The sequence below is a fragment of the Leptonychotes weddellii genome, chromosome 5 (assembly GCF_054177405.1).
Source record: "Leptonychotes weddellii isolate Sample4059 chromosome 5, ASM5417740v2, whole genome shotgun sequence".
In the NCBI taxonomy this organism is placed as follows: Eukaryota; Metazoa; Chordata; class Mammalia; order Carnivora; family Phocidae; genus Leptonychotes; species Leptonychotes weddellii.
This window is the reverse complement of record NC_138373.1, coordinates 1,100,255-1,124,308: the sequence shown is the minus strand read 5'-3', so window position 1 is coordinate 1,124,308 and position 24,054 is coordinate 1,100,255. Positions and strand designations below refer to the sequence as shown.

The 24,054-nt window shown below is 63.6% G+C and overlaps 1 protein-coding gene across 1 annotated transcript in view; it reads right to left on the bottom strand.

Moving 5' to 3' along the window:
- Positions 1–1,053: 1,053 nt before the first annotated feature.
- ELFN1 (extracellular leucine rich repeat and fibronectin type III domain containing 1) overlaps positions 1,054–24,054 on the bottom strand; it is a 28,845-nt gene continuing 5,844 nt past the window's right edge. The window contains exon 2 of the mRNA XM_081819222.1: positions 1,054–4,043. Coding sequence (XP_081675348.1) covers positions 1,328–3,778 — 2,451 coding nt within the window. The 5' untranslated portion in view covers positions 3,779–4,043 and the 3' untranslated portion in view covers positions 1,054–1,327. The remainder of the gene's footprint in view (positions 4,044–24,054) is intronic.

The following is a 24,054-nucleotide window of genomic DNA, read 5'->3' as shown; positions in this document are numbered from 1 at the left end:
CTCTTTGGTGGCCTGTGGAGTTGGCAGCAAAGAGATGGACAGAGGAGAGAATCCACAGCAAACCAGGACGATCGTGGGAGGAGCCGGGTGGCCACGCAGGCTGTGCCCCCCGTGTCTGGTGTTTGTTTTATGTCTTTAAGAGAGCTTTACTTTTATTATTTTTTCCTTTAAAAAATGAAAAAATAAAAGACAGGAAGATCAAGAAGGCAGAGAAGAATCAAAGAGGAAAGATAATGAAAAAAAAGTCCCCTCCCCAACCCCCACCCCCAGACACAGTTTTCTCAAGTCCCTTGTGTGTGTGCGTGTGCGCGTGCACAGTGTGTGTGTGGAGGCTGCGGCTCATCCTGTTGTGAGCGGCAGCACCCCCTCCCCGCACTCTGTGGGCCCCAGGCTTCCACACCAGCCGTGTGCGTGTTTGTGTGCACATGCATGTGTGTGCACGCATGTATGCGTGTGTGTGCGTCTGTCTCCGTGTGTGAGCGTGTCCGTGTGCACATGTGTGAGCGTGGGTCTCCGTGCACGTGTGTGAGCGTGTCTCTGCATGTGTGCGTGTGTGCATGTGTGCGTGTCTGCGTGTGTGAGCGTGTCTGTCTCTGCATGTGTGCGCGTGTGTGCGCGTCTGTCTCCGTGTGTGAGCGTCTGTGTGCACATGCATGTGTGTGCACGCATGTATGCGTCTGTCTGCATGTGTGAGCGTGTGCGCATGTGTGAGCGTGGGTCTCCGTGCACGTGTGTGAGCGTGTCTGTCTCTGCATGTGTGCGTGTGTGCATGTGTGTGCACGTCTGTCTGTGTCTCTGCATGTGCGTGCGTATGTGCATGTGTGTGCGTGTCTGTCTCCGTGTGTGAGCGTGTCTGTGTGCACATGCATGTGTGTGCACACATGTATGCGTGTGTGCGTCTGTCTCCGTGTGTGAGCGTGTCCGTGTGCGCGTGTGTGAGCGTGGGTCTCCGTGCACGTGTGTGAGCGTCTGTCTCTGCATGTGTGTGCGCGTCTGTCTCCATGTGTGTGCATCTCTATGTGCACGTGCGTATCCGTGTGCGCATGTGTAAGCGTGGGTCTCCGTGTGTGTGCGCGTCTGTGTCTCTGCATGTATGTGTGTGCGTCTCTCTGTGCACGTGTGTATGCGTGTGCATGTGTGCGTGTCCGTGTGCGCATGTGTGAGCGTGGGTCTCCGTGCACGTGCGTGTGCGCGCGTCTGCGCGCGTGTCTACGTGTGCACGTGTGTGGTGCGTTGCGTGGGAGTCTCTGGGTTACGAGTAGCTGCAGTGGGTCTTGTGTCCTTTTTTGGTCCCGGGGAAGGTGCGGGGCGGGCGCCGGCCGCGGACTCAGGACTTGTGCTGGGCCGACACGCCCTTCCAGTAGTCCAGGATGTCGTGGAGGTCCTCGTCTTTGGCGAACTGAACCTTCTTGCGCAGGGCGTGGCCGGCCGCCATGAACTGCTCGTCGTCCTTGTGCCGCCGGCGGCTCAGTCTGAAGCGCTCCCAGATGCTCTGGGAGGCCCTACAGGTGTACTCGGGGCTGGAGGAGTAGCTCAGGTTGTGGTACTGCGGGGACAGCTGCGAGTAGGCCAGGTCGCGGGGCCGCGGCCGGGTCAGCGGCTCCAGGATGGACGCCTTGCGGCCACCCAGGCTATCAAGGGGCGGGGGCGCGGGGGGCGCGGGCGGCTCGGCGGCGTGGGAGCCGGGATACGAGTGCCGGTGCTCGCCATAGTGGCGGCCCTTCTCGGCCTCGGCCCGCAGCACGGCGGCCGCGGGTGTCACAGCGAGGATGGCGTCGGGGGCCGGGGAGCTCTTCTCAATGTACTTGGCCTCGGCGGCCGCGGCCTTGCCGGCAGCCTCGGCGCGGAAGGCTCGCGGGCTGCGCGCGGTGCTGGCACGTGGCGGCCCGGAGGTCGCCTCCACGCTGTGGTGCTGCTGCAGGCCGTGGCCGAAGGTGTCCTTGTAGACGGGGGCCAGGAAGCCGTGCTTGCCGGCCAGCGGCTCCGACAGCAGCACCAGCTGCGGCTCGGCCGTGGACACGGCCCCGGACTTGCCGCCCTGGAAGGAGGTGGCCTCGGACTTGAGCGCGTCGATGCAGTTGTTGATGATCTGGTTGACCTTGTCCACCTCCTTGGCAATGGTGGAGATCTCGGCCACGGAGCTCTGGCTGTCGGGGCCGCCGGGCCGGCCCAGCTCGCAGTCCCTGTGCTCCATCTGCTCGCCCGTGCGGACCTCCATGTAGTTGCCCTTGCTGGCCTTGGGCGTCCCGCCGCTCTCCCCCAGCTTGTACTGCTCTACCTCCCCGGCGGGCGCCGGCAGGTAGGGGATGCGGGTCACCGCCTCGGGCCCCAGCAGCGGGCCCTGGGACAGCGGGGCCAGGCCGGGGGCCTCCAGCTCGGCCCCGTACTTGAGCTCGATGATGGTCTTCTTGAGGCTGCCGGCCGCGGCCGCCTTCTTGCGCTTCTCCTCCTGGCGCCTCCGCCTGCGCAGACAGCAGTAGACGGCGCCGAGCACCAGCAGCATGCCGAACAGACAGCCCAGGACGGTCATGATGTAGTGGGTGGCCGTGGGCGGGCTGGGCACGGGGCCCGGCGGGCTGGGCGGCCTGGGCAGGCCGATGGTGAGGCAGGTGTGGTTGTGACGCAGCCCGGAGCTGGTGGACACCACGCAGTAGGTGTAGTTGGCGAGCGTGTACGGGTTGGTCAGGCGGATCTCCTCCTGGGGCTTGGTCAGCCGGGACACGGTGGACGAGCGGCTGTTGTTGAAGTGCTCCAGCGTGTACATGCGGGTGAACGGGCTGGGCAGCTGCACCGTGATGGTGGCCGAGTTCTGGGTCAGCTGCTTGACCTTCAGGAGGGGCCGCGCCTCGGCCTGGGGGGCCAGCGTGGGCAGGGCCACGAGTGGCGTGGTGCCGTCGCCCGAGAAGCACTCCTCGTCGGCACACGGGGCCTCGCTGGGCTCCGGCGGCGGGGTCGGCGGGGGCGGCGAGCGGCCGGGGGGCAGGCGTCCCGGCGCCGGGGGCGGCTCGGCCACGTGGGAGCCGTCGGTGCACACGGACTGCAGCTTGCTGAGGATGCTGCGCTGGCCGTGGCGGCCCCGGCCCAGGAGGAAGTAGCCGGAGTAGAGCGGCGGCGACTCGCACTGCATGCGGTCGTAGGTGTGCGTGGCGTTGGTGAAGGCCGCCAGCCAGCGCAGGAAGCCCAGGAGCTCACAGGAGCAGTAGAACGGGTTGCTGTAGAGCTCGCACACGGACAGCTTGGCCAGGCCCGCGAAGGTGGCGCCGTGCAGCCGCTGGATGCGGTTCATGGACAGGTCGACGTTGACGATGTTGGGGCACTCCCAGAAGGCGCTGCGCGTGACCACCTCGATGAGGTTAGCCTGCAGGTACAGGTACTCCAGCTTGCTCAGCCCACGCAGCACGCCCTCCGTCAGGTTGCGGAGCCTGTTGTAGCCCAGCTGCAGCACCTGCAGGTTGAACTGGCCCGAGAAGGCGCCGTCCTCGATGTAGGCGATCTCGTTCTTGGTGAGGTTGAGGTACGTGAGGTTGCCGAAGCGGCTCAGCGAGGCGTACTGCACACTGCGGATGCGGTTCTCGTTGAGCCGCAGGTCCACGATGGTGGTGTTGATCTGCTGCGGGATGGCCTCGTACGGCGGCTGGTTCTGGCTGCAGATGGCCAGCCACACGAAGCCCTTGTCACCCTCGATCAGCCAGCAGTCACCGTGCGCCAGCCCGCCCCCGTGCAGCTGGATGGCCGCTGCCACGCACACCCACAGCGCGCCCCACCGGCACCCGGCCATGGGGACGGCCTTGGCGGGAGACCCCGCGCTGCCTGCCCAGGGGGACCGGCTGGGGGGACAGAGGGGCAGGTGGGGAGGCGGCCGGCGCTCTCAGGGGTGTCCTGTCCCAGACCGCATGGTGGCGTCACGCAAGTTCTGGGAGCCGGCCGCCTCCCTCACGGCCCGAGGCCCCCGGTCATCCTGCCGGGGCCGGGGCCGCCTCCCCCATCGGCCTGGGCGTCTGGACGTCTGGACAGCTCCGCCCCGCGCCTCCGGCTCCGTGGTCCTGTGGCAAGACAGAAGAGGAGAGAGCCGTCAGGAGAGGCTGGGGTTCCGGCAGGCCCCGCGGCTGAGTGTGGCCCTGCGCCAGGGCCGGCCGAGCCACCCGGTCAAACGAGGAGGTGCATTCGGGGAGCCCGTGATCCGGCAGGATGATGCCGGGTGACAGAAGGGCTCAGGGCAGGCTGTGTCTCGAGGGAAGGGAGAGAAGGGAAGCCCTGGCCCCCAGCCCTCCCCGGCCCCATTTCCTCTCAGGGGGTACAAAACCCCACCTCCTCCTTTGGGCCGGGCTCAAAGGGATGGTGGCCCCAGAGAATCCAGAACCATGTGACTGGCGCAGGGCCACTCGCGTGACAAACGGGAGACAGGGACGTCCTCTCCTCAGAGGGCCCGGCCGCAGACTCACAGCCGCCTGCAGAGGGTGCTTGGAGCCGTGGCCCAAGGGTCCTCAGCCGCAGCATGCAAATCCCACCAGAGCCCTCAGGTGGCCTCCGGCTCCCCTCCAGGGAGGTGCAGGGAGGCAGCCGGCTCCGAGGACGGCTAGGTTCTGGGTCTGAGCCCTCCTGCGCTGGGTCCGGGCCCATCACACCCCTCTGGCTGGCCCTCAGGTTCCCCAAATGAGCCAGCTGGATGGCCTCCGGGGACTGGAGCCATCACGTCCCCTCGTGGGGGATCCTGGCGGAAAGGCCTGGAAGGAAGGAGTAACTCTGCCAAGAATCCCCCACGACCCCTGCCCAGGCAAGGACCGTCCCCTCCCGGCTCTGCCAGCCAGCTCCCAAGACGTGAGGGGATGGACCCTGTGCATCCCTGGGACGGGGCCGTCCCTCCTGTGTCCGGCTGGGGAGCCCCGTGGGCAGGGAGATGCGGCTGGACGCAGCAGCTCCCCGAGGACGCCCGCCCCGGCCGCAGGAGGACCCTCCGCAGGTCTCCCGCAGCACAGATGAACGGGCGTGCGTTTCCTTGTTAATATTTGGATTTATAGCCGGCCTCTGTGGCCGCTCTGTGGCCTGGCCGGCAGCCTGCTGAGTGTATTTCACGGACACTGACGTTTGCAACTAGTCTGCGCTGAGGCAGCTTAAATTAGGGAACAAAATATAATGATGTGAAATGGATTTTCTTCCCCTTTGGAAACTTCATGGAGCATCGTTTTGATCTGGCTCCTGGGGCAGAGAGGGGAGCGACCAGACTGGGTGGGCCCCGGAGAGGTCCTCCTGGGCCGAGGCGGAGCCCACCCTGGGCCGGGCCCGTGGCTGTGGGATTCCCTGCCAAGCACCGGGCCTCCCTGGGCCCGGGTGGGGCAGGGAGCGAGCCTGTTGGGGGGTGCTGGGATCCCCGCGTGGTGTCCCTGGGGAGCGCGACGGAGTCGCCGTCCTGCGACGCCACGCCTCCACCCCACCTGTAGCCGCGCCCTCCACCAGGGGACCCGGTGTGCGTCAGTGGGCGGTGGCAGGTGGGGGAAGTGTGGGGCAGTCCAGCTCCTGCCGCGGAAGCAGGTGTGTAGAGCAGGCCTGTCTAGGAAGATCAGCAATGCTGATTGTAATCACCTTTTAATCTCTTGCTCAAAATAACCCAAAGTCAAGCTAAGGAGGATTACAGGCCCTGAAGACGCCTGCCTGTGGAGGAGAGACGGGGCCCCTGGGCTACCAGCCTCCCCCCGGCCAGGGCCACTCGGCGCCGTGGTGGCCCTGGGGAGCTGCGACACACGTGGGTTTGTGTGCGTGTGGGGCTCGCACACGTGTGTGCTCTGCACGTGCAGGCCTGCGTGTGCAAGGGTGAAGACGGGCTGACACACCCGGGCACGTGCACGGTGTGCTTTCCGGAAGACCCGGCTCCGCGGTGTGCAGCACCGTGAGGCCCCCCAGCCCGGGGCACCAGTCTAGGAACGTGGCGCTCGGGACGGGCACGTGGTTCTGGGGACCCGTCTCACCTCCCCTGTGCACCAGCCGCCCGCCCCCAGGCCGACCCGCGTGATGAGGGAGGCAGGGCTGGACCCCGGGCACGCCCTCTGGCCTGGTGGGCGTCTTGCTCTCACCTTCCTGCATCACGCCTGCCCCCAGAGCCTGGGCTGCGTGGGGATGGGAGTCCTCCGGCCCCTCACTGGCCTCAGGGGGAGGGACACGCTAGGAGGCTGGGTGTGACCCTGCTGGCCGGTCCCCTCTGCCCCTTTTACAGCCCCCGAGACCTGGCCTCAGAGGGACCCCGGGATTACAGACGGGAAGCGGAGGCCGGCGCGAAGGACACCGGGAGTGGCCCCGTCCTCCTCCCGCTGCAGCTGGGTGTCTGCGCCCGCAGGTGCCTCGCCCCTCCAGGAGGCCCCTCGGCTGCAGGGACCTGCAAGACGCCCACCAGGCCAGAGGGCGTGCCCGGGGTCCAGCCCTGCCTCCCTCATCACGCGGGTCGGCCTGGGGGCGGGCGGCTGGTGCACAGGGGAGGTGAGATGGGTCCCCAGAACCACGTGCCCAAGCGGAGGGGTTAACACCCCACGGGCCTCGGGAAACAGATGCGCAGGGAAAAGGCCGAATCTGCTAGAAGGGTTCTGCTCGGGTCGCGCGCCATCCCCAGGACCGCCCTCTCCTCCTGGACTCACTCGTTCATCCGTCAGTCCTCTGTACCTGGCCGTATCACCAGCCCCGCCCCCTTCGCCCCTCATTTCTTCCCATACACACCTGTCCTCTGTGCCTGGCCAGTCACTCATTAAACAAATGTACCCAGGACGCCGGTGGGGGCCGCAGGTCCGTGTCACGGCAGCCCCCCACCTGATCTGGCCCTCCCCCTGCCTGCACCGGCCGCCCGCACCCCCGCAGGCCTGGGATCCCTCTGCCAGCGCCTCGCCCTCCGCCCCATCCCTGCCCGCTCGTGGCGTCGTCCAGCCAGGCAAGCCCCGGCCCCATGTGGCTGCTGGGCGCTAGACCTGCGGCTGTCGTACATCCACAGAAACAACTTGACCCAAATACACTCCAGCCCCTGCCCCATCTCCTTCCCCTCGTGGCGGATTTTTTTGGGCTCCAACCCCTCCAGCACAGCGTCCACCCCGGCACTCCCGCGCGGTCACCGGCAACCCGTCTTGCCAGCTCTGAGGGCATGCCGTGTTTTTATTCCTCGTGGCCCCTCAGCAGCACCTGGCCCAGGTAACCAGCAGCCCCTCCTGCTTCTGGTCTCCAAGCTGCCGCCTCGCCCGCCCAGTCCCCTCCACGGTCCCTGAGGCTAGGCTCCGGCCTCAGCCTGCACCCCCTCTGCTCACTTTCCCGGGGGTCTCAGCCCCACCCAGACTCACAGACACCTCCCCGTCCAGGCACATGCCCCACCTCCACCCCGTTCCTCAAACCCCGAATCCGTGCGCTCCCCTCCTTCGCAACCCCCAGCCCAGAAGCAAAAGTGTCCACCCCACCCCCCCAGGGTCTCCGGGGTCGTCTTCTGGCCCCTGCGACCGCGGCCACGCCGGTCCAAGCCACCACGGCTCCCTCCCGCTGCCCACAACGCACTCCCCCTCTGCAGCCACGGGACCCGGGAGCGCAGTCATGGGATCCTGCCACTCCGCCATCCCGCCCACAACCCTGGATGACATCCGTTCTCCACGAGCGGAGGAAGACCCAGGCTCCACGCGGACCTACTAGGCCTTGCCTGCTGCCAGACCCCCTGCACACACCACCCCCGTCCTTCCGCCCTGGTCGCTCCCTGCAAAGCTCTTGCTTTGCATCCTAGACCCAACAGCTCCCCCAGGCTGAACAGCACCCCTTTTAAGGCCCTGCCTGGCACTTGCTGATTTACTTCTTTATTCACTGCTGGTCCCTCCCCACTGGGACGCAAGCTCCAGCGCAGGAGCCCCGTGTCCCGCCGGCTGCAGGGACGTCCCCAGCCCAGAGCGACAGCTCTGGGGGAAGGACCGGCCTTCAGCTCAGTTTTCTCATCTGTGAAACGGGAGTAAAACATGCCTCCTCCCCACGGGGCTTGGGCCTTCCCCAAATCATTACCTTCTTGGGTTTCTTGGGCCAGTGAGTGGGAGCGGTCCCCACGCTCTGCAGGGATACAGACCACCCCTGCAGTCACAGCCCACGTCACTGGGGGCCACACCAGCCCGAGCCGCCCCTGATCTGTGGATTCCAACGCATCCGGCAGGATGAGAAATGCACGTCTATCTGATGTCCTCACTCTGCAAAACACCCACCTGCAGCCCCAGGGATGTTTCTCCGTGCACACACCCGCCCCCCCCCCACCACCACAGATGGAGCACACGGCCCCGGGGAACTCGCCGACCCCCTGCCTGCTTCCTTCACGGACACCTCACGCTGGCCCCTCGAAGGCCCCAGGACGAGGACCCCACATTGCAGAGGGACGGGGCTTGATTTCTGGCCCCGATGGGAACGGATTCGGGGCCAGTCCCTGCTCACCTCACTCTGCCTTCAGTCAGCGCGCATGGAGCCTGGGGTCTCCTCGTGTCCCAGCAGAGACCAGAAGCCCCCCAGCTCCAGGTGGTGCCCTGTGTGGTTGGTGTTCACGTGCACACGATGGCCAGCCTTCAGATGTGCATGTCTGTCTGCACACGTGTGTTCACACGTGCCTGGGAGGGGTCTGACAGGGGTCACTGAAGCAGACTGGCCTGGGGTCACCAGACACCCAGGGGAAGGGACGGGTGGGGCCTGAAAGGGGGCTCCCCCCACCCCCAGCCACCATCACCATGACGATTGGGACAATTCCCAGAGCCATTACATCATTAAGCCCCGTCACTGTTCTCCACAGTGACAGGGGACAGTGACCATGCTCTCCGTGGCCCAGGAGAGAGGACCGGCCAGGGAGCCTCAGCCAGTCAGGCAGGACAGGCCCACCCGAGCCACTCGGCCACCGACCCCACAGCTCCCTATGGAGGGTCCCCCTGGTGCCCAGGAAAGGGGGCGGACAGAGCCCCTGGCTGGGGGGCATCGGGCCCCGCCCAGGCCTGCAGGCACCGGGAGGTACTCACAGGGCCTCCCAGGGCCCGGCCTGGGGGTGGATGCAGCAGCTGGCCATTTAAAGGCCTCTCGTGGGGAGGGGGGAGAGTGCGAGCATGAAGAGGACCCCGGGAAAGAAACCAATCGGACTTTCCCAAAGAAGCATCTGGCCTGGACGGGGGCAGGGCGAGTCTTTCAACTGCTCAGAGTGGGGCCCCAGCCCCCCAGACTGCAGAAAATACTTAGACACGACTGTGGGATTGTCATACACACACACACCTATGTCTGGTTCACCCCCTGCCTCACTTTCTGAGCCTGGGCCACTGGAGGGACGTCCTCATCCACAGCAGGCACACGCATGGTGGCAGGAGAGAAGCCGGGGCTCCCTGCTCCCGAGGGCCCGAGGCGCGATGGTGGCACTGGGCTGTGGGAGGGACCCCTCCTCCCTCTCAGTCCTGGGGTTGTGGGGAGAACGGTGACAGCAGGGGAGGACAGGGACCTGCCCGAGCCTGGGCTGCTCCAGGCCTCAGTTTCCCCGCCTGTGACATTAAAGAAACGGTTGGGCTTGGTGCCCCCAAGGGCTCCTCCGAGTGGAGGTGCCCCGAGCCCAGCATGGTGTCTCCTGACCGCATGCGTGCATGCCCGGCTCAACCCTCCTGACCCCCACGCGGGCGCGCTCACGCACACTGCCCCCTGCCGCCCGGGACGACGGCCACGGTGCTCATGAGGCTGGCCCCACGTCTGTTCCGTCACGTCAACCCTGCAGCCATGTTGCCGCTAACGAAATAAAGAAATATGGTGGTTCCAGGCTTTTAAACTTCTTACGGCCGGATTTGCATAATCACCCCAGCCGTGCTGGGACGGGAAGGCACAAAAATACCATTCCTCCGCCCCGTCTCGGCGCCCAGACAGGAGGCCAGCGCTGGCCCGGGGATTCTGCGGGAGGCTGGACTCTCCGCAGCCAGAGGGAAATGGGCCGAGGGCCAGGCCCACGGGGAGGCCGTGAGATGGGTGGAAAGTCAGAGATCGATAACTTTACCACGCCAATGTTTGGCCAATAAATCATGTTTACGGCTAACGTCTGTCTGCCGCTCTGCCGCAGAGCCCCCGGGGCGGCGACGGACACGACAGGGAGGCTCCACCACGAGGCCGACAACAGGGGCCGGGCCAGCAGAGCCCACAGGGGGGCCAGGCCTGCCCGCCTGAAGGGGGCACACGGCCGGCTCGGGCTTCAGGCTCCCAGGCCAGGCCACGAATGTTGGCTCTGCCATGCTCGGGCTGTGTGACCTTGGGCAAGTCACTGAACCTCTCTGGGCCTGTTTCCTCCTCTGGCGAATGGAGATCATCGGGGTGGCTCCCTGGCAGCCTTACGGCGAGGATAACACGACCCTTTCCTTCGAACCTTCCAGCATGTTGCCTGCTGCAGGCATGCTCCATAAATACTTCCTCCTCGGGCAGCCCCTTGGCCTCAGGTGGATGGGGGAGGGAATGCACGATTCGAGGCCGTGTGCGTGGACCAAGCAGGCCAGCAAGACAGGCCTTGTGGGTTTTTTGACTTCAGGAGCCACCCGCCTTGGTGCTCCCACCACCAGGGCCCAGTGAACGCCGTCCCCAGCCTCATGACCCACCTTGAAACTGCCCTCCCCGTTCCTGCTCCGTATTTGTCCACGGAGGCTGGCATGGGTTCCTGCGGTCGGCAGTCCAGCAGTGCTGACTCAGCAGGGCTGGATCCTCCGGACTTGGCCACAGGGTCGGTCTGGCAAGCCCCCGGCCTCAGCTGGCCCTGGCCCTGTCCTCTGGGAGGCAGGCTGGGAGGTGTAAGGTGAAGAGACTGTCACCTGCCCCGTGCCCTCCACCCTGCAAGGATGCAGAGGGCACTGGGGAAGGGGGAGGGATGGGGCCTGGGGAGAGTGCAGAGTGCCCAACTCGCCTGCCCGGTGACCTTGGGCAGTCCCCGGGAGCCCTGAGCCTGCCTGGCCAGAGTCCGGGACGGGCAGCAAATGTGCCAACAGCGGTGGCCTCTCATGTCCTCCAGGGCCCCGCGTACGGCGAGTGTCTCCTGTATGGGAGCCCCTTCCCCGATGCCCGGGAGGGCAGGTACTAGCATACCCCCAGGAAGACGGAGAGAGAAACAGGCTCCACGAGGGAAAGCCAGCAAGCCCAGGTTTCCCCAAGCAAGGGCAGTGGAACGCAGCATCAACATCCACCACGCCGCTTGGTAACAATGCTGGTAGGGGCCCCACCCTGGAGTTTCCGGGGGGGCTGGGCTGGGGTGGGCTGGGGTTCCTGGAGCAGCAAACACAGCGGGGAGGGCCCCGGGCACGGCTGGGGGCTGGAGTCCTGCCCCCCCGCAACGACGCCGGGCTCGCCCCGTCCCCCTCCCGCCAGGCCCCGCACCTCCCGGCTGCTCCGGAGTTAATTAGGGACCCAAACATTTAATGGTCTGTTATGCTTCCACTGGGCATCTTTTTAAATTAAAAAACATGATGTACAGTACTGTTGGAGGGAGAAATCACTCTGTGAAGGTTTCCTGCTCAGGCGCTGGCAGAGATGAGGAGAAGGGTGGAGGCCCTCCCTGGACGGCGACGCATGACCCTCTCCAGGAACGCCGGTCCCTCCTCCCCCACCCCCACCCCCCGCCACCGTCGGGAAGCATGTCGCGGACTCCAGGCAAGGGTCTGGGTGTCCAAGGGACACCTGGCACTCTTCCCCATCACACTCTCCTAACCCAGGCAGCCAGGAAGTTCTATCTTTAGTCTGACCTGAATCTCTCCAGTTGTTTAGAGGGATGGCCGGACTGAGACCGAACTTGGGGATTTGCTGGTTCTGCTCTTCCCAGTCGAACCTAAACCCCCAAGAGCCCTGAACTCTGGGAGCCCTTTTCTGAGCACAGGGATTCCATCCCTGTTCCCAGCTCCCTCCACGCAGAACGCCAGGAGGGTCTCGGGGGGACACAGCCTCCCGTCCCCACGCTCCACCAACCGGGACCACGCACCCAGACGCGGTGACCGCGGCCCACCCCGCTCACCCATCGGTCCTGCCTCGAGTCCCCGTGGCTGTGATGATTTTCTCAGAGCGCGTTTCCTGGCCACTATGACTTGAACTAAAGATTTGGGGCATGGTTTTCGAGCAGAGGTTGTAAGTGGGCAGTTAGCCCCTCGAACATTAAATGACTGAGGGAAACCAGGTCTGAAGCAAAGTCCAGTCTAAGAAGGCATCGATGATGCCACACGGGCTGGGACGGAGCCGGGACACATCTGCCCCCAGGCCGACCGGAAACGGGGCCCTCCCCCATGTGACCGGGTCCACACCAGGGGGTCTGACCAAACTCAGCCTGCCCGGCGCCGCCAGCGCACCCGCGGGTTCTAGGCATCCCAGGCCATCTGTTACTCCCACGGCCTCGACCCCGACAGGCCCTGTCCCTCCAGAAGCCACCGCCTCCCTCGTGGGCACCCTCGCGAGCCCACGCGCCCCCTGTGGACACCTGTCAGGAGGTTGCTGCTGCCCCCGGGGTCAAGGGTCCGCCCCGGGCTCCACTGGAGCTCTGAGAACAAGACGCCCTTTCCCTGCAGCCCCGTCCCCGCTGGGGCCTCAGGCTCGCGTCCCAGGAAGGGGGCTGCTGGAAGGCAAGCCAGCACCGTGGGCAGGCCTGGGCCCACAGACTCTCGTTTTCAATTTGTCACCGAATCCCCCCCATCCCCCCCCACACACGGCGTCCGCCACTTGGCAGCCTGGGTAACTCCGAGCTGTCCTAAGAGCAGACGTCACCTCCACCTGCTAACATCTTTATGGTCTGAATTTTTACATTTAACTTTCAACCTGCCTGGAAGGTATTTCACCGATGTAAAGGAATAAAATTGATCCCCCGCCCCAACCAACAGGCAACAAACTGTCCTGACACCATATAGTGAATAATCTATTCCCTCGGTTGATTTGTGATGCGCCGTCACCCACCCCGACTGGAGCGTGCTTCCCACAGGGCAAGTCTGGTCCAGCCTGTCCTCCCCCTGCAACCCCGCATGGCTCCCTAGTGCCCTCAAGAGAGCCCGTGTCCCTGCCTGTCCCTCACCACCCCACCTTGCCCTGTAAGGCGATGGTCAGCCTGCTTCTCTTGCATTTTCTCTAAGCTGCAGTTTCCCTGCCTGGGACATAAGCCCTCCCACCACCGTGGTCTCTGTTTGGACTCCCAAGAGGGGCTGGGGCCTCCCCTCGTATGTAAGCCCAAAGCGGCCGGCTGTGCCCCTGTGCAGCCCTCCCCGTGAGTCAGACTGTGGGCTGAAGGTGCTTGGCACGGAGGGCTGGATCTTCCGCGTCCTTCCCAGGTACGGAGTAGGGAGTGCACGGGGCCTGAGCCTGTGGAGATGTTCAGTCCACCATCAACCGTAAAGGAGGGTGGCCACCTGTCGTGATTTTCCTGGGACGGTCTCCACGTACACCTGCTGTTCCGGGGCCATTACCCTCTCCCCTGTCTCGCACCCTGCCAGGTGGCACATGGCTGCACGCGTATGGACGCCCCTGTCTGGGGACTGCGCTGTTGCATCGCTGGCCCCTCGCCCCTCTCGTGACACCTCAACAGCCCCGTTTATGCCCCTGGAACTCCGGAACGAGCTTCCATTTGGAGGACAAAAGACACCCTTTCTCGCTCCTCCTTTTCCAGAACGTTTGCTCGGCGTGCATCTTCCAGGAGATTTGATACAGCTCTTCAAAACACTCCGCGAACATGCGGGTGAGACCGCACGGAGCCTACAAATTAATTTTGGAAGAACCTTCGGGACTGTAATATTCCAGCACAGACTGTCCCACTACGCCCCCTTTCTCTCTGGTCTCCCGGGAAAACGCCACAGAGTTTCTTCATAATGATCTCAAATTTTTCTTGTAAATGTATTCCTGAGAATCCCGTGGGGTTTTTCTGTTGTTGCCACTGTGAGTGGGGACCATTTATCTCATTATGTTTTCCGACTAGCTGTTGCTGGTACAGATGAAAATTATTGATTTGTGTATGTTTGTTTTCTATCCAGCCCGGTACCCTCGTCGAGTTCTCAAATTATCACTTCAGTGGTTCTCTTGGTTTCCTTAGGCCTCAAATCAGGTTGCCGGCAAATAATTACAAACCTTTCCTAGAGACATCGCATTAAATTCTGTTTCATGTCTTATTGCTATGTCCAGAACTTCTGGACAATGATAAAGGGCACTGTCGTGTTTGTTTTTTAATAAAAGTTTTTGAACGGGAATTGTGAAAAATCTCATCATTTAGCACGATCCTGACTGTGGAGTTGAGACAGACACTATTTCTTTACCGTGATAAGAAACTATCCCCAGTTCTATTTTTAGCAGTTCCTTGAAGATCGGAAACTAGCACTAGATTCTGTCAGATGCTTCTTGTCATTTATCAACAGGGCACCACGGCCAAGCTGTTGATGCTGTGTGTTATATGAATAGATTTCCCCACTACGAAGCCATCTCTGAATTCTTCTGATAAATCCTACATAATCGTGGCAGATGATCTCTCTAACATTCTGTGGAATTGGATCTGTTTGTGTCTCACCGAGGATTTTTGATCCAGTCTTCAGGGGCGAGATCCGTGTGAGGTCCCGTTTCTGTACGGTGTTTGCAGTCTGGGGTTTGGGGCCGTTCTCACCCCCTCTCCCCGGGGTGATTTCCTGCAGACGGCGGCTGCCAGCTCGAGCGAGACTCCCGGGTCCGTGAGCTCGGGGCCCCTCCACAGTGGGCGCACCCCCAGAAGCTGTGTGGGCAAGCACCACGAACTGCTTTGTCAAGTGAACGTCACCCCTGCTTCGTCCTTTGTGCATTCCAGATTTCCATGATTCAGGATTGGCTCAAGGCAGGGCAAACGGCAGAGAAATCTGCTGGGGAAGCTTACGTGAGCCTGGAAGGCATCTTGTTGGTGGATTCCACGTTGGCCTGTGGAAGACCCCGGCCCCCTGGAGGGGGTGTTAGGACTGTGAGACCACCCCCCGAGACCACCCCTTCAAAGCCTCCTGGTCTACGTTCCTAGTCACCCACGTGTGGATGGATGGACATCACGTTGGGCATCAGGGGCACAGGGAATACAGAATGAGCGAAGGCCTGGACCCTCTCAGAACGTCCACTCTGAGGAGAAAAGCAGAATTACCGCAGAAGTGAGGGGCTTATGGCAGAAACCGTGGCAGGAACCTCGCCGTGCTGGGACCCTGACCTCCCCCTTGCACAGGACGTGCGTCTGTCTCTGCACCCCTCGAATCCGGGTGGTCCTGACACTAGGCAGGCCACCCGTGCTGGCAGAAGTGAGCCCTGTCTGTCCTGGGCATGGCCCTTGGCCACCGACCCGTGGACGCAGCCACTGCTGACGAAATCCCGGACACCACCTGCTGGAGAAGTTGGAGGTCCCCTGCGCTGGGGGGCCTGCTAGTGAGAGCGCCTGGCTGGGGCGTGAGGGCAAGCCTCCCGGCCGAGCCCTCCCTGGATGCCTGCTCCGCAAAGCCACGGAGGTTTGGCGTGGTTTGTTACGTGGCAACAGATAACGACATGACACCAAGTGTCAGGTGAGCGAGAGCAGGGCCACGACGGGGTGAGCCCCGCGCCACCCCACCCCGTGCCTTGCCTTCCCCGCATGTCACAGGGAGCTCCTCGCCCTCACACTCCAGGGGCACCGGGATCTGTGAGCCCGCCAGTTCAGGAGGGGGTGGTGTGGAGGCCAGGGAAGGCGGGTCTGCACCCGGTCCCCTGGGCGGCGGCCTAGACGAGGCGGGCTCTGACCCACCTGTGCCTCGGGCCCTGCTGCTCTCCGGGCCAGGGGGTTGTGCAGCTGTCTTCACTTCTGAGGCTCAGTTTACCTTCCTGACAAATGGGGCCACAGGCACCTGCTCCCAGGGGGCCCATCCCGAGAGCAAACGCAGCTGGGACCCCATGTGGCAGGTGTTCCCGGAGGCAGGGCTCGTGGAGTGTGAACCATCCGCCACCAAATCACTTAGACTTTCTCGGCTGCATCTTCTCTTCTCTGGGAAGTGGGAACAATCTGCTGACCCCATAGGTTCACCAAGGGGCCTGCGCAAGAGACACATGTTCTGCGTGTGCCACGCCATGCCCAACGGGGCCATGTGAGGCTCCGGCTGTCGCCAGGATTTGGGGACAGAGGGATGAGGAAGAGTTGAAGTGAAGTCTGGGAGGTGCGGCCGGGCCTGGGGAGCCTGAGCGTTGGGCTGGCATCTTTCCCTGGGGGTGTGTGGGCTGTAGTCAGCCCCCAGCCGCCCCTCTGCTCGCCCCACCAGCTCTCAGAGTCCATAAGAAATCAATCTAATGACACAGCAAACATTAATTATAGCTGCAAGACCAGGACCGGGATTGATCTGGAAGGGGATGCTCTGCTGTTAGTCACCAAGACGCGCTGGGGGAGGAGTGGGGGGAGGGGCCAGTGTGGTGGCCAGGGCTGGGGGCAGGGCCACGGAGCCGACCAGGGCCTGTCCCCCAACATCGGGCTGGCGGGGGGAAGTGCAGACCTCTGGGGGGCCAGCCAGGGGTCAGGGCACAGGGGTCTGGGTCTGGCCCCATTCCCATTGGTTTTCTGGTCCCAAACGGATACTGCAAAGGGGCGGGACTCCCTCCGGAAAGCTAAGGGTAGGGAGGACCCTGCCCGGACCCCTCTCCTCTCCCTGCCCTGCAAACAGCAAAGCTCACAAGTGCAAGGGGTTGAGAATGAATCCTCGTCGGCACAGCCGGAGCCCCCCACCAGACGGCATTGGGGAAGGGACTAGAGTCAGCCAGCTGAATAAGGTCATGAAAGGAAGTCCCGTCAGGAGCTGGGGAGCCAGCCGGGCAGCCTCGGACCCACAGAGGGACACAGACATGTCGTAAGAAAGTCCAGAACATGTCCCTTGTCCCCTGAGGAGGGGGCACCTAGCCGGCTCACAGGGGTCCCCCAAGTCTGCACTGGTGGCCAGCCCCGCCTCTAAGTGGGGAACACAGGCTCTGTTCCCCTTGACACTGTCTCCCGCGCACACACGGGTCTGTATTCTGGAGGGGTTGGGAGAAGAGGTGCTCGGGGACCCTCCCTGGGCAGCCCCTGGGACGGAAGTGACCGCAGATCCCCTCGGATGGCGGGCTCCTTTCTACCGCAGCCCCACCCCATGTCCCTGAGGTCCAGGGGTGCTGGGGACCACCGTGCGGGGCCAGGGACAGCTCTGGGCGGGCCTTCTTCTGTGTGTGTGGCTTGGCGGGGGGGCTGGGGCTGCATCTGGCTGTGCCGTGCCTCCCAGCATGTGTCTGAGCAAGAAATCCAGCGTGGTCCATATGCCGCTGTTATAAATAGAGCCTCTCGTAGAGGCTTCAAAGGGCCAAGGTGAGTAAAACCTGGAAGCCGAGGAGCATCGTGGGCAGGGGCCCGGGCACCCCCTCGCTGAGAAGGCGGCGCCGCACAGAGACCGCAGGTGGGGTCCCCCTCCCGGGGCAGCTTCGGGGTGGGGGTTGGGGGGCCGGCATCCCGCGGGGAGGAAGTGTGTGTGTGACCATGTGTGCGTGTCCCTGGAGCGCGACCCCACGGGCCCACCGCCTCCCCCCACCGCACTTCAGGCGCACGCACCCGCTCCGCACACACAAGCGTCTAATTACTGTTTCACGGCAGGCAGGAGTCCGCCCACCCGAGCGGCTGGCTGGAGGACATTCAATTCTCGGCATAATTGACAACGCTGGAAATCGCCCAAGTGGGGTGTGAGGACGCGCTCCCCTCCGCGAGTCTATCTTTCATCCCTGAGCACAGAACTGCTGTGGTTCACACCGCCCCCTCCCCCTCACTGCCTGGCCGCCTCGCTCTGGCCCCGTCTGTCGGCCGTCCGTCTGTCCGTCTGTCGCCTGAGACGACACCAGCCACCGGCCTCACTGCTGCGGGTGGAGGGAGCTGCTCCCCCGCACCCCCCCAGCTGCATCTCCCTGCCGCCAGGCCCCACCCCCCCAGTTCCCAGCCCCGGGCCGGGGGGGGGCCTATGGGTGGGACTTCAGGGAAGGCAGCCTCCCTCTGGGACATAGCGTTGGGACCCCAGGGGTCCCCACCCCAGTCCCTGGGCGGCCCGGTGGGTGCTGGGAGGTCAGGGGCATCTGCCCCCCACTCGCTCATCCCCGAAGGCTCCTGGAGGACAGTCTGACATTCGTGGGGACCAGGCCTCCCGCAGGGGCTAGGCCCGGTTATCAGATGTGCCTGGGTGGCAGAGTGACCACGGGCACAGAGGGGCTGCAGAACACGGCCGGGGGCACCCACAGGGCCGTCTAGGGTGGTCTCCAGGCTCTGTCCTCACTTGTGTGAGCGGCAGCCTGGATGAACCCTGAGAGGCTGGAGGCCAGGACCCAGAGCCAAGCACCCCTCCAGCTGGAATAATGGGTCACATCCACCTCTACGAAGGACACAGGGCAAAGACCATGCCAGGAAGGGGTTGGCATGGCTCCATATCACCCACAGGGAAAAGAAGGAGGCGAGAGCCACTTGGACCAGTAAATGTGGCCACCTGAGAAGGTAACTGGCTGACTTAACAGAGATATAGCAGGGAGAACAGAGGAGGTGATAATCCGGCTCTATGCAGCATGGCTCAGCCTGTGTTCAGAGGGTCTGGCTCCAGTCTTCAAGGAAGATAACCAGAGCCCACACTCCTATAGCATCTCCGAGGAGCCAGACTCACTTCTATCAACCTATTTAGTACCTGGACTAATCCCGTGAAGTGGAGACTATTATCACCCATCTTACGGAAGAGGCACGGAGTTGTTAATGAACTTGGCTGAGTTTCCCCAGCTGCTTAGTCGTGGGGCAGGATTCAAACCCAGGCAGCTTGGCCCCGGAGCCCCGGAGCCCAGTGCCGGGCTGCATGTCATGCGGCCAACAGGCCCAGGTGGGCGCGTCTGAAGGCGGGGGAGTGAGCTGGCGGAGTGCGGATGCAAAGGCAGGTGGTCTGAGGAAAGGCAGGAGGCGGTGGGGGTGACTGGCGGCGGGACGGGGCCCCGGTGCACCCACACCTGCAGAGTAGGCAACCCCAGGCCCTGTGGGTGGACACTGTCACCCTCCCAGACAGCCCTCCGAGCCTGCTCACGGAGGTATAAAACACGCGGCCTCGCTGGGAAACACCTAGGCGGCACCGCACAAAGGAAGAGACGCACGGAGCCCACGAGCCAAATTCCTGTGTATTCTGCCACGATGAAAAGTTTAGAAAGGAAGGTGGGGGGGTGGTCTCAGGGGGGCACACAGGAGGCTCCAGCAGAGGGGAGGGGAGCACTTGAACACAGGCCTTGCACCCTTTCAGGGCTTCCCGAGGTTAAGAGCAGTGTATGGGGATTAACACTAAGCTGGAGGGGACAGCATTCAGGTATTCATGGTATTATTCTTCATATCTTTAGCTGTATTAAATATTTCATAATTAGTGAAATATTTATTAGAGATTTCTTAAATATTTGAGACATCTTAAATGTTTTATAATACATTTTTAAAATGTTTTGGCAAGGAACGGGCTGCTGTGTATGACTGAGCTCCCCGTCGCCAGAGGTGTGCAAGGAGAGGCTGGACATCAGAGAGGGCACTGCCCCCAGCAAGGGGTTCCTAAAACCAAGAGAACTGTCAGAATCACTTGTGAGGCTTCACGAAACAGAGATTTTCAGGACCTGCCTCTACTCCTGATTCAGTAGGTTTAGGCTTAGGGCCCAGGGCCTTTGGCGAGTCGTGCCTGGCCCCCTCACACAGATGGGAGCGCTGAGGACCAGCGAGGGGAAGGAACGGCCTGAGGGTCCCAGGGGAGGAAAGAGCGGAGACAGAGCTTCTCCTTTCTGTTCCAGGGCTGCCCCGGGGCCCGGGCTTCCCCCGTCCTGGTCGTCAGAGCGCAAACACTGACCCGCGGTGTCTGGGGGCAGTCCCTCCCTCACAGTGCCCTCCTGGACCCTGAGCCCCGCCCGGCTCTGGCCACACACTGAGGAAAGGTTTGACGGACAGAACTTGGCAGGTGTAACCTGGGAGCCCAGCAGACGGGCAAGCTGATGGACAGCCCTGACGCTCTAGCCTTTCTTCATCTGGCCGACAGTGTTGAAAGCACCCCTGTGCTGGCACCAGGCCCGGGCCAGGCAGGGGCAGACCGGGGTGGCCACGCAGCCGGGCGCCTGAGGAACCACATGAAGAGAACCTCCCAATTGGCCTCTGCCTTGTGAAGGCTTGCACTCAGGCCCAGAGAAGGAAAGGAATTTTCCCCGGGTCACACCGCAAGGTTGCGGCACAACCAGGACGAGGGCTTTGCTCTCCTGACCCCTCACTAGAGGGCTCCCCGTCCCCCAGGCCAAGGACCCTGGGGCTGTGCCGTAGCCCGGGGTGGGGGGCGGCAGGAGGAGGCTGAGCGGCGCCTCTGAGGCTGCTTCCCTTCTGCTGGTCCTTCCACTACCCCTGGGGCCCTGGAGCAGAGGGTGGAGAGCTTGGGCTTGCAGACAGAGCTGTCAGCTGGCCAGTGACGGCCTTGGGCAGGTCGCTAAGTCTGTGTCTCCGCTTCCTCGTGGGAGGCCAGCAGCGGCCCCGCAGGGCTGGGAGTCAGTTACAGTAACTCCGCTCCCTGCCATCAAAGGCCTAAGTTTACAGGTGCCGACACACGTTTATATAAACGCTGTCACCCTCGCAGCATCATGAAGGAGCAGAGAATCATTCGCCGGCCCTCGCTCCTCGATGAGAAAACAGGCACGGTGAGTGGCCAGGCTGGGACCCGGGGGCGGGAGAGCGGCCGGGGGCGGCCCCGGGCCAGCCGAGGAAGCAAGGCTGAGCGAATTAGCTGCGGCTAATTCCTGTTAATAACGAAACAACGTTCACATTATATAATCAAAATAACCGTACCAGCTGATTCTGCGGAAGAGCGACCCAAGTACAAAGATGGGGAGGGAGGCTCAGGGGTTGAGGGGATCAGCCCTGGGAAGGGAGAGGTGGTCTCAAGGGCCAATGAGGCCCTGGGGCAGGAAGGGGCCTTGAGGGCCTCGGGCCACAGCCCCACACTGCCACAGTCCTGCCACACAAGGCTGGGACAAAGGGCCGTCTGGTCTAGCCCCTGCCCCCAAGCCAGGTAGGGCTGGGTTGCCGAAGACGGCTTCCCGCTCCTTCCCGCCACAAACCTGAGCGCTCGGTCCCCCCCAGGGTGCTCTCCGCTGTGCCTGCAGGGGGCCGAAGCAGGCTGGGGACTGGGCCCACTGCCCCTCCTGGAGGCTGGACAGGCCTCCCCCCCATCCCCCGGCATGGACAAGGGGCTTGACGTAATCCGCAAGGCCTCTGGGGAAATGAAAGGCAGGAGGAGGAAGCCCGTGGACCAAGCTAGAGAATCTGGCCCCCTGCTTGGTTCCGCCTTCTCCTTCCCAACAGAGGCGATGGGTAGAGGCTCTGTGCAGGCCCGGCCAGGGTTCAAGGATGCAGGCTTCCTCCTGATGAGGAGAGCAGGTGTGGTGTGGGGTTGAAAAGGAGAGGTATCTGGCCAGGACGGGCTCACAAGGGAAAGCGTGCTGGGATGCGGTCAGCTGGGCTGGGAGAGAGGGGCCCAGGGCACACAGGGAGGGGCCGGGCCGGGGCTGGAGGTGCCCAGGGCCTCCCCAGGGATCTGCTCCTCGCCCGACCACAGTGCTCCTCCCTCCACCGTCCGAGGCGAGTCCTCTGGGCCCTGCCGTGTCCTTGGTTCTCAAGACGACTCCGCGTATGCGCCAACTGCTCTGGGAAGAGCACATCCTCACAGGCTCCGTGTCAGCAGCCCCCCGTTCTGCTGACCCGCTGGGCAACTCTGAGCACGCCCCTCTGTGGCTCCCGACCGCACACCTACACCGTGGGGTTGCGACTCTGCCCTGCCTCGCCACGAAACCCACGCCCGGCAGGCGGGTCCCTGCCACGTGCCAGAGGCACGGCTAACGGGCTGCAGAGGGGAAGCCCGAATTTCAACCAGTTCAAGTGTGATGTGATCGTGGGTCAGCCGGGGTCTCAGCCTGGTCTAGTGGGTCCAGCAGGGCTCCCCAGAGAGGTCACATTTCTGCAGAGACTTGAACAGAGAGAGACCAACCCTGCAAAGGCACCTAGGGGGGCAGTGGGGGAGACAGGACAGGGGAGGGGCCGAGGAGGCCAGGAGAGCTAGAACCTGGATGGTGGGGGCGCTGAGAGTCTCGATCTCACCCCAGAGTCCCTACCGACGACAGGGCAATAGGGAGCCACTGGAGGTTTGGTACAGAGGATGTATGATGACTCTGTTGATGGAGAAGGGACTGTTGCAGGACAACAGTGGGTGTGCCGGGCATCGAGCAGATGCTCCCACGGTCTGCGGGAGAGGTGGCAGGAGACCGGATGGTGAGGGGCGAGGGAGGGACGTGGGTGGAGCCGAGAGGCACAGATACACCCGATGGAGGGCACGCAAACGTATGCAGGAAGTCCAGAGTGGTCACAGCAGCACCGCTCGGGGCAGCCCCGAACTGCCCCGTCCACAAGCGAGCGGGTCGCACCCTGCCGGTCGGTCTGGGAGCTGGGGACATGGGTGTGTCCAGCTCATAAGAACTTGACCGAGCTGCAAACACTCCTGATGTGTGTGCGTCCTTCTCCAGTGAGAGAGTCAGAGAGAGAGGACACACGCGGGAGGTCATGGACGGTGGTGACGGGAAGGCTGCAGACGCCGGTGGGGCAGTGGGTGGGCGGGCTCTGCCCTCCGCGGGGGTCAGAAGCAGCGGAGAGGCAGTTTGGCAAAAGCAAGGGTGGGGGCACCGATGGGTCGGCGTGGTCGGAGCCATGCCGCGTTTGGGGTGCCTGTGTGCCCAAGGCCTGCGCTGGGCAGAGGACGGGGGGGCACTGCGTGGGGACGTGGCTAACCCCGGGGCAGGACAATGGACGCAACGTGAGAAGAGACAGGAATTTTAGGGGCACCAACTTTAAGGGGCACACGAGAGGAAGCGTGTCCGGAGGTAGGAGGAGCACGGATGCCGGGAGCAGAGAAGGGGCTGTTTCAAGAGAGGTGTGGTCCGTGACCCCGAACCGTGTGTCTGTGGGGACCCTCCGGAATTAGCGGGAGCTGTCGTGGCTGTGGCCCGTCCCACACGTGGGCTGGGGTCACGATGTGTTCTCGTGGGTAGCAGGTGGGTGTCCACTATGCGGACGCCAGCCACCACACACAGCCCAGCTGCGAAGGGTTCCTACAGCACTCACGCGGGACAGGTACCTGAGGACCGGCCCTACGCCACACGCCGGGGATGCTCCGCGGACAGAGCCGGGCTGGCGGGGCGGTGGGGGCTGTGTCCTGGGCCGACGGATGGGATGGGGAAGGGGGGATACTCCTCTTTGCCCCCGCAGGAAGCCCTGCTGCTCCGAGCCCTGCCTGCGCTCACGGTCCTGTCCGGGAGGGTCAGCGCCCACGAGAGCCGCATCCCCAGCCAGAACTAGACTTGTGGGGGCGCTCCGTCCCCGCCTGCCCGCCCCCCCCCACAGGAGTCTCAGAGCCTCCACTGGCAAGCCCGGGGGAGCCGCCAGCCGATGTGCACACCACACTCCAGGGCCCAGAGCCAAGTGGCCAGGCTGGGGACGCCCGTGTGTCCGGGGTGAGGGCCCGCCCGGGACAGTTTGGGCAGAGCCAGGCAGAGTCCCTGCAGGGGCTCCACATACCCTCCTCTCCATCAGAGAGCAGGGGCACTTCCGCAAGGTGGGCGCGTGTCAGTCGGACCCCCAGGCACGCGCACACGGTTCTCTCCACCTGCAGACCCTGGGGTGCTCAGGAAGGGAGCCCCCGCTGCCCCGCTGCACCCTCCTGCTCCTCTTGGCAGAGAAGCCTCTCCAGAGCTCGGGGCCACGGCCCCCAGAGCCTCCGTATCAAATCACTACTGTGAAAAACAACCCTGTCTGCTCTCTGCACCGCCCCTCTGGCCTGCTCTAAACTGCTCTCCCCTCCCCAGCTCTCCTCTCCCCTCCCCGGCCTGCTCTGTACTGCTCCCCTCTCCACCCCGTCCAGCTCCCTTCCTCTCCCCTCCCCGGCCTGCTCTGTACTGCTCTCCCCCGCCCAGCTCTCCCCTCCCATCCCCAGCCTGCTCTCTACTGCTCTCCCCCAGCCCAGCTCTCCTCTCCCCTCCCCAGCCTGCTCTGTACTG